At 36.0% G+C, this 20384-nt stretch overlaps 2 protein-coding genes across 3 annotated transcripts in view; one reads left to right on the forward strand and one right to left on the reverse strand.

Moving 5' to 3' along the window:
- Positions 1–1253: 1253 nt before the first annotated feature.
- On the forward strand, positions 1254–11989 carry SELENOP (selenoprotein P). Of its 2 annotated transcripts, none has more exons than XM_053722200.1 (5): positions 1254–1314; positions 4305–4520; positions 4774–4986; positions 6260–6377; positions 10495–11118. In XM_053722200.1, exons 2-5 carry the CDS (start codon positions 4318–4320, stop codon positions 11116–11118), a joined length of 1158 nt encoding a protein of 385 aa, XP_053578175.1. In that variant the 5' UTR covers positions 1254–1314; positions 4305–4317. The 2 variants fall into 2 exon arrangements, with proteins under 2 accessions (XP_053578175.1, XP_053578174.1); XM_053722199.1 differs by having other exon boundaries at positions 1257–1314; positions 10495–11989.
- A 7-nt stretch (positions 11990–11996) lies between these two features.
- CCDC152 (coiled-coil domain containing 152) overlaps positions 11997–20384 on the reverse strand; it is a 30587-nt gene continuing 22199 nt past the window's right edge. The window contains exons 4-8 of the mRNA XM_047093088.1: positions 19086–19150; positions 17142–17244; positions 15010–15137; positions 13011–13094; positions 11997–12249 (exon numbers count right to left, since the gene is read on the reverse strand). Of these exons, the coding sequence (XP_046949044.1) occupies positions 12100–12249; positions 13011–13094; positions 15010–15137; positions 17142–17244; positions 19086–19150 (530 nt within the window). The 3' untranslated portion in view covers positions 11997–12099. The remainder of the gene's footprint in view (positions 12250–13010; positions 13095–15009; positions 15138–17141; positions 17245–19085; positions 19151–20384) is intronic.

Below are 20384 nucleotides of genomic sequence, written 5' to 3' on the forward strand. Positions count from 1 at the left end.
ATAATCTGTCAGGGAAATGAGGTACAGGGGGGACAATCGGCTTTAAACAAAGATTTTTGACAAAAGTCTTTCAAAAAAACGAGTCTGTATATTTGCATTTTTATTCCCTGGAAAAACTAGGCATTTCTCAAAGGGATCTGGGACCCAAAAATAGTACTACTGCTTAGTTTGAGTAAACAGTTTGGCTTTCAAAATCAAGCTTCTGATTTGATAAATTTCTTTGTGGGAAGGCTGACATCTGAGCCTCTTTGTATTCACCCCTGTGTGGTACAATAGTACTCAGTACACAACAATCAATAGGGGTTTGTTTGGGAAAAATACATTAATAGTATAAGCAAGGCTTACTTGAAAAGCAGGCTACCCAGGGATGACGTTTGACATTGCTCCTTACCTTATACCCCATGGTGTGCTCACGTGTAGCAGTTACTGGGAAGCGTTTACCCCCTTCTGAAAGAGTAAGAACTTTCCATTTAATTTGTGAAAAATGTGAAATTTCTATATCCTTTTCCATGCTCAACTTCTACCACTAAAATTTTTTATCTGTATGGTACTTATATTTGTAAATATTTCCCATTCAATTCTTAAATGCTTCTGTGGGATCCACAGGTCTTACAGGGAGTACAACATCTGTTACAATAAACTGAGGCTTGGTTTCCCTCTGCTAGGAGGCTTAGTTTCTTGTTCCTTTCCTTAAATGAAAAAGAAGAGAGCAGAGATCCTGTGAGATCCCACGCAGATCCAAGTTTTAAACATAGTAAAATAATCCAAGCAACTCTGTAACAGCAGGAGAGGGAAAGATTTGAAACAGCAGGTGACTTTTGTAACAAAGCTCACACAGTCTGGGTTAGGCTAACCTGGCCACAACAGAGCAGAAGGAAAAAACAGATTTTTTTTTTTTTTTTTTTAAAGCAGCAGCTTAACTTGCTGGCTCAGCAAATGTTTTTCCCTATTATAGTTTGAAAAAGAACATGACTTGGAGGCCCTTTTACCCTTAGTCCTTCCTCCCGCCCCCGACTGTACCATTAAATCCTAGATACTGGGGTGACTAAAAAGGATAGGGAATAAATCAATAATCACAAAAAAGTTTCCCCCCTTTTTATGCCTGGCAGCACTTGCTGCTTTCTTTAAGTTGATTGTAACACCCAGTTCAGGGGTTTGCTCTGCTTGCAAGGTCACAGCCAGAGGGGGGCAGTGAACTTTGGACTACAGCGGTGGAGAGAGGTAAACAACAGGACTATAAATATCAGGGCTTCGCGCTGTGGAGCTGCGGAGCTGAGCAAAGAGAAAGGAAGCAGGGTGATCCGAAGGGGTTGTGTAAGTAGGAACTTTGTGTTCTCCAGTATTTCTTTTAGAGTCTGGTAAATAATTTGATTTTGAGTCTGATAAAATGTTTCTGTCCTTAGAATAGATTTTTTAAAAAGAGAGATGGGTAAAGTGATAAAAATAATACAAAAGAAAGAACAAAAGGGTCTGGACTTGGGTGTGGTGGGTGGAGGTCCGCAGCCCTTTGCTGATTTCTGCCCTGTCTTGTGCCCCCGGAGGATAGAGATGGGAGCAGAGGAGGCTGGAAAAATCAGTTACTCTGCCAAGAGTTGTGATGTTATAGAGGCAGTTTTGCTTGTTTAAGCTTAAATGTCTCCCACTGCAATGCAGAGTGAGAACTCTAAGGAGAAATCAGCCCGTGGGTTTGAAGAGCAGAGACTGAAACACGGCCATTCTACAGTGCTGTAGAAACGTCCAGGGATACTGTGAGGAGTTTCAGGAAACAAAAAAAAAATCCCTGGCGGCAGGGAGAGCAGGTTGGGTCCACTGGGCAGAAGTGGTTGCCCTTAAAAGAGTTCAAACCCATTCAAATCAGGTGGCCTGTGATTAAGTGCAAAGTTTTGCAGTTTACAAGGTGAGTGGGTACTTTTAGGTGAATGAGGAAGGACCTTCAGATGCCAGTTTGAAGTTAAGGGAGAAAGTTTCTGCATATTCTGCCTTTTAATGGGGGACTTTTAAACAAATGTTAGTCTGTATGTGGCCAGAAATCAAGTTCTGTGATTGAAAAGTGGTGAGATTAGTGAAATTTACAAATACTTTCAACAGCTTCTAATAATAGATCCTATTTAGTTATAGATAGATATAACTATAGTCAAATGTTTATTATGCAAAAAAATGATCTTAAGACAAAGTTGAACGGCCTATTGAATATAACAGAAGAGGAAAATTTGCGAGTGTGAACACTGTAACCCACTACCCTTTATGTCTTTTTTCATCAAAAGAATTAAATGAAGGGAATAAGGGGAAAAGCCTTTTCATTTATATTCGCTACTTAGCCACTAGAAAGGGTATGCAAAAGTGAAAGGGTATGGCAAAGTGAGGAAACCAAGCGCCGAATTTATGCTGAAGCTTCTATAGTTACTGAAATTCTATTCTAGAAAGTAGGGGAAACCTCTCCATCCTAGTAAAAAACCAAACAGATTGAATTATTTTGATGTTCTCCTTGCCATCCCAGGGCATAAACAAAACCCTGGCCACTATAGTTATTAAAGGTGATCTACCTCATAGCTAAGAGGTCATGTTTTGGATTTAGCAGAACTGGTTTGAATCTAGTTTCTTTGGTGACTTAATATCTGTGTGGACTTGGGCAAGATGCCTAAACTCTCTTGGCCATGTTTCTTCAGCTGCAAAAGGCAGGTAATGGTCATATAGTTGTAAGGATTAACTGACATGATAAAAAAAAAAAACTGCTTAGCACCACCTGCATAGACTTCTGTAAATGCTCAATGAGCAGTAGCCATAATAAGGATAATTGTGTCACCAGTATAAATACTATCCTAAAGAAATTCCCTAGATTTAGTCCAGATATATCCTCTCTTTTTTTAAATATTAGAATTTTAAAAAACATGAGAATAGTTGGGATGGACTTAATCATTTGATTTATCTGTCTCTCTTTAAGTTAGGCTCTTGGATTTTGTGATATTAAATGATATGAAAGATAATCAAGTTTTAAAAATTCTATACTTATCAGTGCACCAGATCCCAAATCAATCTGATTCTAACCTTTCTACTCCCATCTTAATTCTGGGCTCACTCTAACTTATCATTAGCTGCCTACTAGCAGCTATCATTAGCTCCCTCCTCCCATCCCTCCCCCCCCCCCCAAGTACCTTTACTTTCTTATCCCAGATCAGTGCCTGAAAATGTGTCAACTTCCTAGTTCTGGAATGTTGCCCTGATCTCTCTCCACAGATTCTTACATCAGAATAAGCCTGTTCCTGGGTTTTTCTTTTTCTGCTCTTCTCTGCTGAATGTGTTCCTTGTTTTCACTACCTGTCTATAGTTCACCTGTTTCATGTGTACCTCTCTGCTGAGAGTTAGCCCTAGTCTGGGGAATATTTCTAGTCAGATATTTAACTTTTCTACTCAGAGGTACTTACCCAAGAACGTGCCATCTAGTCACAGAAATTTCTTGAAAGTAATGGTAGCCAATAAATAGACTGAGTGTGAATTGCAGTGGGTCTTAAATGGTTGAAGGGATCGTGATTTGTGACATTTCTCCTTGGTCAGTCAGGCTTTTTCCTTTGGTTCCTATCTATCTTGGATGTGGTAGTAACATTTTGGCAGGCAGTTTTATACCTGAAAAGATTCAAATCCTTTAATATTCACGTACAGCTAGACTTTAAAGAATAAGAAGAACAAAAGGGAGCCGGACCCAAGAGACTTATAAATACAGAAGGCTTGAACATGAAGAACTAAGGGCCCCATATGGGCCACCTTCATGTTGGTAAACTGCCCTTACGGCCTCCTCTTTCTTCCGGGGTTCTCTTTCCATGCTGGCTCTTTTCATTTCTGTGCAGAATCCTCTACTTACCCTTTCCTTTCTTAGATTGGTGGAGGACAGAAAGCAGCAATCAGAACTTGGTGCATTTTAAATAAAAACAAAATCACGTCTGCAGAATGTTATTGGGTTCTAGAGGGCACAGTCTCAAAATTTTTCTAAACATGTATATTCTCCTAGAGAAATACTGGGCTGCCTGTTCAGGCAGATTTCCATAGCATGCTTGCTAAAGTATCTTGTCAGGTCAGATAGTTAAGAGGTGCTTTGACAACTCCCTTGCCTCTGGCTGATTTTTTACTCCTTTTGGGAAGATTTGGTGCAGGAAGGCCCAACATGATGAATGAGCCCGGCAACACTGGGATAGAATCCATGGGCTAGATAGTGATAGAAAGGGGGACTGTACTGGCTGTATTTCTAGAAATTCCTGGCTATGACTGTGAAGTCACCTGTGAAGATGACAGCAAGGTTTCCTCTTTTACAGGACAACCCCAGCAATGTGGAAAAGCCTGGGGCTTGCCCTGGCTCTCTGTCTTCTCCCATGGGGAAGAACAGAGAGCCAGGGACAAAGCTCTTTTTGTAAGCAGCCTCCAGCCTGGAGCATAAGGGATCAAAATCCAATGCTGAACTCAAGTGGTTCCGTGACCGTGGTTGCTCTTCTTCAAGCCAGCTGATACCTGTGCATCCTGCAGGCATCCAGGTGAGCTGGTTTCAGTGGTCTAGGATTTCTCAAGGGGAAAGCTATTAAATACATAATACATACATACATAAAATAAAATAGAAATGGAAAAGATGTATTTATTAAATCACATTCTATAAAGAAGAGATACGAGTAAGTAAAAAAAAAAAAGTAGTAAGAGAGTTTCATGTAAAAAAAGAGTGAGGAGAGAGAAGTCACTAATAAATTCAATGAGATTTTTCCTTTTTTTTTGTATTTTTCCCAAATATTTTAGATTGGAAGACCTGAGAGTAAAACTGGAGCAAGCAGGATATTTGAACATCTCATATGTTGTTGTTAATCATCAAGGACTCTCTTCTCGATTAAAATATATGCATCTTAAAAATAAGGTTTCAGAACATATTCCTGTTTATCAACAAGAAGAAAACGAAACAGATGTCTGGACTCTCTTAAATGGGAAGAAAGATGACTTCTTCGTATATGACAGGTGTGTATACACACACACATGCACACACACACCCCAAATTAAAAGATGCCTTCTTAGCATTTAATTTAATAGTGATTTAAAATAAGACATCTTCTTTTGTTTTATTACCAAGTACTCAGAGTGAGCTATTAAAATGGTTTTAATGTTTTATCTCACAAACTGACTTTCTTTTGTGCAAAAGAATTCACCATTCTAGTAGGGAAATACAGAAAATTGACTATAATCCCCCCCCCAATAAATTAGCACTCTGCCTCAATAAAAGGATCAATTTGTGTATCAAGTACAATTCAAACCTGAGAATTTGCAGAATAACTACACTTTGCAGACCACTTTTTTATCTTTAATCTGATTAATAATTTAAAGGGTACACACCTGAATTTCTGAACTATAAAGTGTTAATCATTTAGATCTAATCTGCATGAATCTGCTTTTGATTCCATGAATGAATAAAACATTTGTATCTTAAGGGAACGTCCATGCTTACATTATTTGATATTACCAACATTTTTAGTTGGTGCTGTTTTCTTTTGACTCTTCAGAAATGGTGAGGCATACTCTGCTTAGACCTAAGCCCTACTTCATCTTACTCTAAATATTTTTAATATTACATACTCTTTTAGGACTGCAAACTTCTAATTTAGACAGTTGCAAAGTGTAGCTCTTTGATAGTCACATAATATTATATATCCTGGGAAAAATGTGGGAAAGAAGGACATTTCAACTCCACTATTTCTGAGAATGCTGAGTATTATAATTCCATTTCTTTCATTATGCTGAAATTTTTGTTGCATCAGACATATTTTTAAATAAATGGGCTATTGGCCAAGACTTGAGGATACTGTAATTTTTTGTTGTGTGGAATTTGTGCTGCCATAGCAGTTATGAAAACCTCATGTGATTTGCAGAGCCTGATTACCTTACCTGGTAAGGTAGTGGTTTGTGCATTCATAGAATTTATAAGTCTATACCAAATTGTATTTGACCAAGTCACAATGACTTATGTACTTTGATATCATTTATAATGGCATATCTAGAAGATTTCAAAACGCTGGTATGAGACTCCCGGTAGTCTTGCTCTGACCTAACCTGGTATGTGGTGCCAGGGAGCTCACGTGAGACCCCATTCAAGGAAGTTTATTGGAGGTGTGAATGGGTCTTAGTTATAAGACCATTAAACCAATAGCACCTATCCCAAACTGCTTGAGTATGATCATGATACAGAAAATATTGTAATATGTAATGATAAATGTAATGTTTTCCCTTTTTTTTTTAGATGTGGCCGTCTTGTATACCATCTTGGTTTGCCTTACTCCTTCCTAACTTTCCCATATGTAGAAGAAGCCATTAAGATCGCTTACTGTGAAAAGAAATGTGGAAACTGCTCTCTCATGGTATTTTATTTTTCTCAATTATTTCTCCTGGGAGAAAAGAGAAAGTCTTTTAAGAGTTATCTAAATAAGTTAATATTTCATGACCCATTAGCTAAGCAATGTTTCTGTTGGTATACTAAAAATAAACAACAGTGATTTTTATAATTACTTCCTATTATGTAACATACACTGTAAGACATTTTTTCCAGATCTGTATTGCTGCTTTTATCTAGAAGGAGTTTATAAAACAAAAACCAACATAGATGGCATATTTCAAATACCACCGAATGATGTTGGGTGTGTTCAAAATGCCTAAAGAATTCAGTCAACATGAAATATTATTGTAGTACCCTGAATGTGTTCACACGAGAGCATTGTGATGGCAAAGCTTATTCATGGCATTACCTGAAATGGAATTGAGGCCCAGATAGTTACTTACTATATCAAAGATCTAAGACTGCTAGCTTTTCTAAGACTATGTCAGCTTTCCCATGAAGCCCTTACACTGCCCACTCTGCAGTCAGAATTACTGCATTTATTTCACAGTGGAATAAGTTTTCTACTTGTTATTGATATTTTTCTCCCAACAACCATGAGAATATTTACTCCTTTTTATGAGAAGCTCTACATTTAAGTATTGTTTATAAAAAGATACTCAAGGAATTGATTTTAATTTATATTAACTAGACTCCCCCCTCCCCATATTGAAAAGGAAAACAATTCCAAACAGTGTTTCGTTAATAGGGAAAATTGGCAAAATTTGAACTCAGGTTTAAAAATAGTTCTGAATTTTATCTGAGAGCTATACATCCTTCAGATTTTTCCAGTTGTAAAGAAGCCATCTCGATTTGTAATGAATTATTTAATTAATTAATTTAGTTGTTGTGGAGCACAACAGGTAAATTACTCTAGTTATATAATTTTTCACATTTTAATCTTCATTATAATCCTATGAAGCTTAGTCTACTCTTTCTAAAGATGGGGAGACTGAAGTAATGCAAATAAAGTATTAACTCAATGTCTGGCTTCTATTAAGTATGTAATAAATGCTAGTTATATTGATTCCTCATATTCTGGGACTATTTTGCATTTCTGCAAATGCCTAATAGTTATAAATATACCCCGTTATATTGAAACAAGGGCAGAAACAGTCCCATAACATGCTTAAAATTTATGAACCTCTTGTAAATAGGATATACCATATATATCTGATGTGCCAAATCAAATTGGAGTTTTCCTTTTTCTTTTTTTTAAAAAAAAATTTTTTTTTAACGTTTATTTATTTTTGAGACAGAGAGAAACAGAGCATGAACGGGGGAGGGTCAGAGAGAGAGGGAGACACAGAATCCGAAACAGGCTCCAGGCTCTGAGCTGTCAGCACAGAGCCTGTTGCGGGACTCGAACTCACAGAGCGCGAGATCGTGACCTGAGCCGAAGTCGGACGCTTAACCGACTGAGCCACCCAGGTGCCCCGGAGTTTTCCTTTTTCATAGTATCCTAGATGCCATCAATTGTAGGACACATTATTTTATGTACTATTTTAAAAATGCTGTCAGCTAAGGTAGGACACTGTTATTACAACACCATCAATAATAGGATGCATTCTGATTTTAAAGATATTAAAATGTGAAAAAAATACCTTGTAGGATCAATAAAACCTAGTAATCCGTTTCAGAAACTAATTAGACCGCTACTGTCAACTTTTGAACATTTAGAACATTACATAGTATATTTTAAACATTTATCAAGTTGTTTATAAGCTTTTAATCAAATAACATTAAATACTCAAAAGGAAACAAGCGACAAAACTAAAAGGCATCCTGTGGAATGGGAGAAAATAGTTGCAAATGACATATCCGATAAAGGGTTAGTATTCAAAATATATAAAGGACGTCTAAAACTCATCACCAAAAAAAAAAAAAGAATAATTCAATTAAAAAATTGGCAGAACACATGAATAGACACTTTTCCAAAGAAGACATACAGATAGTCAACGGACACATGAAAAGATGCTCAACATCACTCATCATCAGGGACACACAAACCAAAACTACAATGAGATGTCACCTCACACCTGTCAGAAGGGCTAAAATCAACAACACAAGAAATAACAGGTCTTGGTGAAGATGTGAACAAAGGGGAACTGTCTTATACTGTTGGTGGGAAGGCAAACTGGTGCGGCCACTCTGGAAAACAGTATGGAAGTTCCTCGGAAAGTTAAAGATAGAACTACCCTATGACCCAGCAATTGTGCTACTAGGTAGTACTAGTATTAGTACTAATTCAAGAGGATACGTGCACCCTGCTGTTTATAGCAGCATTGTCCGCAATAGCCAAATTATGGGAATGGCCCAAGTGTCCGCTGATTGGTGAATGGATGAAGATGTGGTGCATATACAATGGAATATTACTCAGCCATAAAAAAGAATGAGATCTTGCCATTTGCTAAGGATGTGGATAGAGCTAAAGAGTATTATGTTAAGTGAAATAAGTCCGAGAAAGACAAATGCCATATGATTGCACTCATATGTGGAATTTCAGAAAAAAACAAATGAACTCACAGGGATAAAAAAGAGAGGCAAACCAAAAAACAGATTCTTAATTACAGACAACAAACTGAGGGTTGCGGGAGGGGAGGCGGGCAAGGGGACTAGGGTAAATAGGTGATGGGGATTGAGGAGTGCACTTGTCATGAGCATCAGATGATGTGCAGAAGTGTTGAATCACTATAGTGTACACCTGAAACTAATATTACACTGTATGTTAATTAATAGGAATTTGAAGAAAAGCTTAAAAAATAGCATGAAATTCTCAAAAGTAATTCAGAAATAACCAAATCTGTACCACTTAATAGTTGTATGCAAAAATCCATGGAATTTTTAACCTTTCAAAACACGGAACCATACCACTTAGAAAATCAGTTTGAGATGAAAAAGACTCACTAAATTTATTTATAAATCACTTTAGGGTAAAAGTTTCATACGATATTGTGATATCTATAAGCTTTGAGCTTCTATTCGTAGGCACACAAGACAATAAAGACTTGGCAGCAAATTAACTAGATTGAGGCAGAATGGGATTGTATGCCCAATGGAAGATGGGCAGTAATTTGCGACTTGCAGCTGCCAGCTCAACAGTAGGGACACAGTAACAAGACTGGTGAATGGTGAAGTTCAAAACATTTCCTGGCATAAGCGGAGGCGTGAAAAACTGATTTTCAGCGGACTTTATTGGCATTTTTGAATTAGCAGAAATTAGTTTGCTTCAGAATAGAACATTAAGTATGAATATAATATTAGAAGTATCCATGTAGTTCAGCTGCTTTTAGGATTTGATATTTGTTTGACTTTACTGCAATCGATGTAAGTTCTTTTAACCAGTTTTAGTTTTGCTTCTGCAGATGTAAATATAGTGGTTTGGCTTTCTTTTTAAGCCTTCTGTATCTCTTAAATTCTTCTGCAGGGTTCTTAAAAATCGGGGAAACGCTCTTGATAAGAAAAGGAAATTTTGAATTCTGCTATTGATTTAACCAGTACAGAATCTTAGGCAAACTGCTGAATTGTATTTATTTATTTATTTATTAAAAAAATTTTTTTTTAACATTTTTATTTATTTTTGAGACAGGGAGAGACAGAGCATGAACAGGGGAGGGTCAGAGAGAGGGAGACACAGAATCTGAAACAGGCTTCAGGCTCTGAGCCGTCAGCACAGAGCCCGACGCGGGGCTCGAACTCACGGACTGTGAGATCATGACCTGAGCCGAAGTCGGCCGCTTAACCGACTGAGCCACCCACGCGCCCCTGAACTGCTGAATTTTAATTGTCTTGTGCTTTGTTTTATCTATTTGCAAAACATTAATGTTAATTCCTTTGGAAGATGCTTGAGGATTCTCTGATTAAATGCAAACTTTGCACAAGAAGAACTTTATAATTATGTATGATTGGAACCAAATTTTAATAAAAAGTCTGGGTGTTGAAACACATCAAAATTTTATCTCGTTAACATGATGCTAGAAAAACAAAGCCAGTTTAATCCTAATTACTTTGAATTTTATATATGTTAGCTTTACAAATAATTTTTTGTGCACAGCTCCTAAGTCTACAAATTTGTTGAAAAATGATTCATAAATTTGTTCTAGACACCGGAAGATGAGGACTTCTGTAAAATTGTATCTTCAGCTACCGTGGGAAATACAACTGAGGCTCCACAGCCACATCACCACCACGACCATCACCACCATCATCACCATCATAATCATGAGCATGGGCATCAGCATCACGGGAATGGTGAACTTGCAGAGAACCAGCAACCAGAAACACCAGATGCCCCTGGGCAACCCCCTTCTCAAGTCCCTCATAACCACCACAAGCACAAGGACCACCAAAGACAGGGCCATCCAGAGGACTGAGATATGCCAGCAGGCAGTGAAAGTTTACAACTTTCTGTCCCACCAAAGAAGCTCTGACGAAAGGGATGTATAAATCAATTACACTGCAAATTGCCCAAAGATTCAGAGTTGGCTCCTAGCAGCTGATGCTGACACTGACGACATCTCATATTTGAAAAAACAGGGTCTGCAATCACCTGACAATGTAAAGAAAACCTCCCCTCTTTATGTAGCTGACAGGGACTCTGGGCAGAGGAGAACGTCATTGAATCTTGACAGTGACGTTTGCCTCCAGCTGCCTGACACGCAATTCAGCAGCCCAAGCCCACAGAGGCCAGCACCAATTGAAGCTGAGAAAATAAGGCCAAAATGTGAAAATGACCTTCATACTAAATATTTTAAATAGGATTTTACTCCCCAAGTCAATCTAGACAATTTCGTTTCCAGCATTTTTATATGCTACCTAATTAACAATGATCTAAAACTAAGAATTGGATTTGTACAAAACACGGGGAAATCTATTATATTGGCTCCCAAATTTTAAAATTTAAGTCAAAGAAATTTTTACCTAAACCAAATTTTTATTATTTTATTATAAAGGTGATTGCAGCACTTGGTTAATATGTTTTTCTTTTTCTTTTTCCAGCATTCTACTTGTATTAATGAGAACAGAGACATAAACTATGACCTAGGGGTTTCTGTTGGATAGTTAGCAATTTAGAATGGAGAAAGAACAACAAAGACATGTTTTCCATTTTTTTTCTTTACTTATTTCTCAAAAAAATACTTGCCTTTTTAATCTTACATTTTTAACTGATTAAATCTTATAAAGAACTGCCTTTATAATTCTTTCAGGTTCCAGAAATACTGACACATGAATATTTTGCTGTGACTACATTTTAAATATCCATTTATACTTTGTATGTCTAAGAGTCATAGTCTTGATTTTTACTATCACATATGAATGAAACTCTTATGTCTTATTTTCTTTATCTAGCATTATATCATACTGTTTAAAATTTGAGATAGTCTGTCTTGAAAGATGTAATGGAGAAGGTAAATGAATGTTGTCTGTCTCTTGATTGCTTAGGAAGTATTTCCATAGTCAATGATGGTTCAATAGGTAAACTACGTGCTATAAACCTGAACTCCTCTATGGTTAATACTATTAAGCAAGAATGTGGTACACACAGTTGGCCAAATGTGGATTTGTTTAAATAAACTCAATTTAAAATGTTTAAAGCGATCTTTTTTTCATTGTTATTATTTAGGTAATATGTTATATTAATGACAGAAGTGGCATTTTCAACTGCTTTTAAAGAAATGAAGTAGCAACTAATGAATTTACTGTCATACTCAAAACCGTCTACGCTTAGGGCAAGAACCTTTGTCAAAAGGTTTAAGTTGAGAATCTTTGTCAACAGAGAGACGTTGCTCTAAATTGCGAATGGTATTACGAAGAACTGCAATCTCCTTGTTTTTTTCTTCTTGAAGATGTTGAAGCTTCTAAATAAAGCAGCAAAAAATTTGTTATTGCAATTCAGAAATAGTAAGATTAAATACAAGAAGCAATAAAACAACAAAAACTACATTTAAGATTAAATACAAGAAGCAATAAAACAACAAAAACTACATTTCTGGTTTAAGTAGATTAAAAAAGCTTGTTTTGAAAGGTTTATGGTTTTATTTTTATGAGGCTTATGGCGGGTACAACTGGAATAAGGATATTAAAACACGTTTCAGCACCATTTGTTTTAGTTTATTCTCTTTTTTGTATATAGCTTGAAGTTATGAATCATAAAGTAGGAGTTGAACAATAAAAAAAAATATTACCTAAGTGCCTAAATAACTTATAATAGTAGGTGCTGACACTACTATATAGTAGTAGGTCAGCCTTAGTTCAGAACAGATCATGGAATTCCTTACATGACCAAAGATCAGAGGACTTCTCTAACGTTTTAATTTACTGCTAAGCTTTACTATGTCTTTAAATTTTTTAAAGTTTTATTTATTTTTGAGAGAGAGAGGGGGCGGGGAGAGAGAGGCTCAAACTCGTGAACCACGAGATCATGACCTGAGCTGAAGTTGGACACTTAACTAACTGAGCCACCCGGCTCAGTTCAAAACCTAGTATCTTTCTGGTTGTGTGATATATTTTAAGAAAAACTGTTAAGTATATTGTTAGTAAATACTAGATAGCTTTTATAGAAACACACTGAGAACATTTATTTTCTTACACAATGGCTATGGAAAAAAATCTCACATACCCTTCTGTAGATACTCTGTGGCAAAACAGTAGAATCTGCATAGGATTTTGATTTAGTTTGAACTCTTGCTAGTTTGGCATCAAACTGAATCAAGTTTAAAAAGAAAGTCATTGAGAACATTCTAGTTAAACAACTGCTATAAATATAAGTATAATCCATTATATCTTTTAACATGTAATCTCTAATTTAAGTATATTCTCTGTACAATACAATATAGAGAAGTGTTTCTTTAAGAAACAGTTTTTAAGAAAGAGCAAGGAACACCCAAACAAGATTAACCTTGCTCCATGTTAAAATTTCCTGGGGAGCTTTTTAAAAGTACCAAATACCTGGGCACTACCTTAGAGATTCTGGGATGGAGTCAGCATTATCTTTTTAAGACATTAAAAAGATAGATGATAGATGATTCTATCATGCAAGGCAAAGAATCTAGATAACTAGGGTTGAGAATCTAGTTAAAGATGGATAAAAATATTTTCACGTTACTGTGAGTATCCTTTTGTAAAGAAATGTAGTATAGTCAACAGTCATGGGATAAAAACTCATATACTCTACTGTAAAAACTTTGAGACTAAGTGGTAGAATCTGGATATAATTTTGTTGATTCAGTCTGAACTCTTACTATTTTGACATTAAACTGAATCAGGTTTAAAAAATTCTCATAAGTCATTCTTACAGGTCATATATACATATATTTTTTTGCAAAATCTTTCATTATAATTCTTCCCTTCGGGTTGAGTTCAGTGTAGCCTCTCTGTGGTCTAAAAACAAACTCTGTGAGATTGTGTTCTGGTTTGAGGAGGAAAATGGACAGCTACAATGAAGACGAGGAACAAAAAGAGTTGTGTGCATCAGTGTAAACCACAGATTTGGGCTCCACCAGAGACAGGGCACAGATGGCAAACAAAATGCACATTTGCAATCAATGGATTAGAAGTTGATGGTAGAACCTGAAACATGGCTTATTGTTTCTCAGTTGGCTATCCAGACCTCTCCGTGGGTTGTGGGCACACTTGACCAGAGACAGTAGCAGCAGCAAAATGCCTGTCAAGTCAACATCAGTTCCCTTTTGCTCAAAGATTATACAGATTTCAACACTGAACCTCACCAAACACCCCAGAGATACCAAACTTCCATGAACGTGAATAGTAAGTTATCTTTAATAACTAAACTGGGGAATTCTGACAACATAAAGTAAGGTGGGAGTCAGACTGGGGAAAAGCAATGGAAGAATGATGGAAATGGAGATGGGTAGAATCTAGAAAAAGATTTTAAAGAACAAATATATTGTCAAAACATCAATGTCTCTGAGATTCTGACATCTGGTTAAACAACCTACTGAAAAGGCTTTAGAGCCTAGAACTAGAACTGCAGCCTTTGAGATGCCCTATGTAAGGTCCCTTTAACATTTATTTATTTTTTAAATTTATTTTTATTATTATTATTTTTAAAATACAATTTATTGTCAAATTGGTTTCCATACAACACCTTTAACATTTTTTTAAACATCTAGTTTGTCTGCCCTTCTGATGTGTATTGTCCACACATTTATTAGGGAGCAACCTGCCTCTTTTTAATAAAAGTTGAAGGAATTTCTATTGGTTTACCAGGGTTCCACAATTTCTGCTGAGGAGAGAAAAATGTTAACGATTAGATACACTCTCCCCACTGCTGGAATGGTAGTCCTATGAAGCTTGCATAGACTCAGCTACAAAGTGTGGGTAATCCTTGAATTATCGATCTCCAGTCTCAGAGTAAACAGTACCCTCTCTGGAAACCAGGACCTTTTGAACGACTGAAGAATCCCACCTTCCAGCCAAATGCTGCAAGGTAGCGTAGCTAGTGTGGTCTGGTGTTTGAGAACTGCACGTGACGGAGAATGAGTGTGTCGGGGTTGTTTCTATACCTGAAATTTATCTCACTGTGATGAAAAATAACCAAAATTCAATCTAGACTTAAGGGATGCATCTTCAAATTTAGCAGACCCTTAAACACTTACCTCGAGTTGTAATTTGATTATTTCACTTTGTTTTTCCTTTTCTTGAGTTTTTAACTTTGCATTTAACTCTGAAATTTCCACCTCCTTTTTCTCTATCAGTTCTTTATGCTTTTCTTCATTTGACTCAACTGAAGAAAATGAAAATAAATAAATAACTAATCAGTTAATTCATCTTAACATTTCAAACATTTTATAAGCTTGTATTTCATTAGCATTTTAAACAATCCATAAGCAAGTACATTTTGGTAATAAGTACACATATTTTAGAAACTGTTTATATGCAGGGTAGATTTTATATATTTTGAATAAGCCCCTACAAAATGCTTGAAACACAAAGATCACCCATTAACTGCTTCTGAACAAATAAGCTGATTTGTATTCTTAAAAATGAATTACATATAGGGGTGTCTGGGTGGCTCAGTCAGTTAAGTGTCCGACTTTGACTTGGGTCATGATCTCGCAGTTTGTGAGTTCGAGCTCTGCATCAGGCTCTGTGCTGACAGCTCAGAGCTTGGAGCCTGCTTCGCATTCTGTGTCTCCCTCTCTCTGCTTCTCCCCTGCTCGTGCTCTCTCTCTCTCAAAAATAAACAAACATTTAAAAAATTTTAAAAAACATGAATTCTATATAATTATATAATATATAAATAATATAATATGTAATATAGTAATAATAAAATTAATAATTATTAATATAACATATTAATAATACATAATACATATATTTTATAATATATATATATATATATATATATATATATATATATATATATGAGAGACAATAAATAGGAGACTTAGTGGTTAAACAGGGACACAAGGCCTGGGTTCCTAGGTACAGGGGGTCCCAAATTACTGGATGATTCTAGAGCTACATCAAACCCCCGCTATACTCTGTTCCACGTGATTGGGCCTCTGTCATGTTCATACCATGTCTCTATGCTTCATCAAATTTCCTCTGCTCTTATCTTTCCTATTCCTACTAGTGATACCATACTATCCAGTATGGGAGTCTCAAGGACATTTCTGACTTTAGGGGGAAAAGAAGGAGTCAACTCATCCACAAGCCCCACAAATAAGGGGTCTCCATCCATGATTAATCCACTACTTACTTAGTTTCAAGCCTCATTTTTGCCTCAGTTGGACTCTATGTCCAGGCTCTTAATCACAAGTCTCTACACCTTATACACTGTTGCCAGGTTAGTCTTCCTAAAGCATACCTCTAAGTATGGCCATCACTTTCTCAGAAACCTTTAATCCCTCCCCCCTTTTTTTTTTTATCCTAAAATTCAAGGGGTCAAAGAATCCAGCCCTAGCCATGGCTGCTGGCTTTTTTCTTGCTAACCTTTCTGTGTGGTGCAAAGAAGAGGTAAGAAATAGACTATTATTCCCTAGAATGTCCTATGTCTTCCCCTCTCTACATCTTGGCTTCTATTTTCTTTCTACTGAGAGACTCTTTTTTTCCATCCTCTCCAGTGAACTTTAGCCATATTCAGTCTTAAGGATCAGGGCCTTGTACTTAACAGTGCTGAAGGACAAAAGTTAGTAACTTTGATAAAGTTCAAGTTAGAATGTTTTCCTTCATTGTTTGTGCTTTTTAATTCTTTCCAAGGAGTTGTAGCTAACTCAAGTTCACAAAGATTATCTTCTATGCTTTCTTCTAGCAGTTTTGTAGATGTAGGTTTATATTCTGACATTCATTTCCAGCAAATTTTTACATATGTTGTACATAAGTATGGGCTCATTTGGAAAAGTTTTTATTACTTTTATGAAACCATATAACTCTCAGCATAAGATCATGAGACCTGCTTTAATAAAGGAAGAAATTTTATTATTGAAATTATATACTATATGCCAAGTATATAAATATTAAAGGTATTATACATTTCACATTAATTTTTATATAAGGACATTAGCTGCTTCATATTAAATAATGTTAAGTACAAAAACCATAAATCCAGCTTAGAAATGTTGTAATTTATATCACATAAATAAATTGAAAGGTACAAAACCCAAATTAAAATGCATCAAGGCAATGTTCATTCAAGAATACGGGCAATTACTGAAAAAAGTTTATACATGCATTTAAATTATTTTATGATGTCTTAGAATTCAGTAGGTCAAAAATAAAAACTTACTTTTTTCCTGCATATCCTGATAAAGTTTCCTTATTTCTATTTTATGTCCCTCCTCTTTGATTTTCATTTCACTCATAAGTTTGGCAATATTATTCTTATATTCCTAAAGATTAAAATACATATTAATTCTTCAGTTTAAATATATGTACACAACTTTCCACTAATTAGAAAGGTGAAATTCTCATACTTTATATTAATTGTTAATATGTAACCATATCTAGAGAGGAAAGATATTGTTTATCGCTTGAATAATCAGCTTTGAGAAGGAACAATTTCTGGTCCAAGTAGATACAGCCCATCCAGAGACAATGTATTCTTATCTTTGCTTCCTGAATACTCATCACCAGTGTTTAACATATCATATAATCTCAAAGTATTTTGGTAACTGTATAAATAAATGCCATGATAGCATTAAAATATGTCAATTAAAGCCAAAGTTATACTTTAGAGCTAATAGTACATTCTGTTCGATAGCTGGCAAGCTTAACCTAACATAGGATGACTCCTTTGAATGTGACCTGAAGTTCTGTTTCTGAAAATCATATAAACATCCCTAATTCCCAGAAGGAAGTTAAGCACTACCCATGGTAAAGGTTAGTTTTATGAGGAGGAGGCTAGAGAAGAATGAATTTGGGAGTTGAGAAGTGCTTGACAAGTGCCTGAGATTAGTTTCTTAGGTTGCTGCAGCATAGAAATGATCATTGTGTTAATGTGGATAGTCGCATTCAGAGAGGTGTTGGAAGAGAAAGCCCCCAAAGATACAATTTACAATTTTTCCAGAGGGATGTTCCTACATAAACCACTTACAGTCCTAAGATGTAGGCAGGAGAAAAGGAAAGCAGCAAGAATAAAAATAAAATAGGATACTAAGAAAGGTACATTAATGAAGGCAAGAGGTTCAAGAAAAGCTTCTAAACATCATAAAAGCAGGGACTTTATTTTTACTCATCATGATGTCTCCAATTCCTATAGTATCTTAGGCTAAGCAATATTCTATGGCTTGACATTTTAGAAGAGAAAGAAGGTAAAAATTTCTCCCCCTTTTCTCTGCCCCAATGATACCCTAACTGTACCATCAATCATTGAGCTTTATAGGAAAGGTATGGAAAGAATGGGAAAGAGGAAAGGAAAGGGATAAAGGAAAGGAAAAATAAAGGGTGGGATATATTCCAGACATATTTAAATTAACTCAAGTGAGGAACCAGATTGAATATGGAAATGATCCTTCAACTTGAAGTTCTAAGCTTGATACAGATCCAATTTGAGTTTTGGAAATCTTAGGTCTGCCAAGGTTTGACATGTTGGCTCTTGGGAAAGGAGAAAAAAATTATGATAATAAGCCTCCCAAAGGGTGGTGGGAACTGACATTTACTGAGCACTTTTTATGTTCTAAGCACTGTGTTATTTGTTCTATAATTGCTGCCGTATGCTGTTCCTATAGGAGAAAAGAAAAAGTAGCAGAGGGTATGGTAGCCCTGGGGAGAGAAATAATTGGTTATCCACATAAAGTCTTCCCTTCGTTTGGATGATGCAATAAAATTGCAAAAGGTTACTTAAATCAGAAAGATCAAGACTCATTTATTTTATGGTAAAAAGTTTAAAAGTGCTAATTAATATAACAGAGTATACTCTATAGTAAAAGTTTCATTAACATAATTTAAAAATATGTAGCAAAATAGTTGTATCTCTTTTTGGTGGGAAGACAAAGTAATGTAAGTGATACCTTAGTGCGTTATAGTCTGCAAAGAGACTAGAGTCCTTAAAACTGTTATTTCTTTAAGAAATTTTATTCATTAAAAATTCTGGCACACACATACACATATATATATTTCCTTTCCAAATTTTGGCTGTCCTTATTAATGAAAACCACCCTCCTTTTTTTCTAATTTGAGAAGACAAATGCTCTACAGGAATTTGATTGAATACAAAAATACATAAACTCACTTGTTCATGAGACTTCAGCTTTTCTCTCATAACATCAGCATTTCTTTTTAGTTGTTCATTTTCACCTGTGTAAAAATAACCAGAGGGCATCTTAATACACAAAACATTTTAATTAACATGGGAATACATTTAACATTTTGAGTTTCCTTTCATATATGCATTCAACACATACATACAGCATCTACTACACACGAGGTTGCATGCATGGCGCTGGAAATATTGAAACAAACAAAATTATTGCTCTTCAAAGAACTTACGGCCAAACGGTAAAACAGATGTGTAAGTGGTTATGATATGCTATGATAATTGCTCTGGAATGGCAGTGTGTCTGAAATACCATGGGGACTTGTGGAAAAAAAGTCTTATTCAGCCTGAAGTCAGGAAAGGATTTACAGAAGAGAAACCATTTGCACTAAGACTTACATGATAAGGGTTACCCCATGTGGCAGGAACGCATTTCACATACATAAAACTGCACAGAAGACTTTGGGCTTGAGTGACTATAGCACATTTGGGCAAGTTACAATTCAAATACAGTATTGTTGGAATGTAAACTCTGAGGAGGATGTGCTACATAGGTTGAAGCCATATCCTAATAGGAGATGGACATATTGCATATGAATGGCTTTAAATTTTATCTTATAGGTTACAGTCAAAGAACTTTGAACAGTGAAGGGAAATGATTAGTTACATGTTGAAAAAATGATCTGGCAGTGTAGATGACAAATGGGCAGGTTTTGACCCTAGATGAATGGGTATCAGTAAAAATAGATCAAGTAAGAAATAACAGGAGCCTCAATTAGGTCAGTGGCAGCAGGACATAAAAGAAAATGAAGATAATTATTTAGCTGGTAAGATTACCAGGAGACTTATGACTGACTGGATAGCAGAGGCAAAAAGGAAAGGGGAACTTTTGCTTTCTAGGTTTCTGGTTTGGGTAATTGAAAAATGTTTGGGTGCCTGGGTGGGCTCAGTTGTTAAACATCTGACTTTGGTTCAGAACACGACCTCAAGGTTCATGAGTTGAGTCCCATATCCAGTGAGTTCAAGCTCTGGTAAAACCTGAGACCCGCTTCAGGTGAGCCCTGCTTCTCTCTCTCTCTGTCTCTCTCTCTCTGCCTCTCACTCACTTGCGCCCCATCCCTCTCTCTCAAAAAACAAAGCAAAATTAAAAAAAAAAAAAAGAAAAAAATGTTCATCAGTTTGGGAAAGATTAGAAGAGGAAGACTTTTAGGAGTGAAACGAAGACTATAGATTTTTACCTGCTAAATTTGATTGCTTGAGATATCCAGAAAACAT

Source organism: Lynx rufus, unplaced genomic scaffold (genome assembly GCF_022079265.1).
Source record: "Lynx rufus isolate CCGP_SWC_20201006 ecotype Redwood Valley unplaced genomic scaffold, mLynRuf1.p SCAF_1, whole genome shotgun sequence".
Lineage (NCBI taxonomy): Eukaryota > Metazoa > Chordata > Mammalia > Carnivora > Felidae > Lynx > Lynx rufus.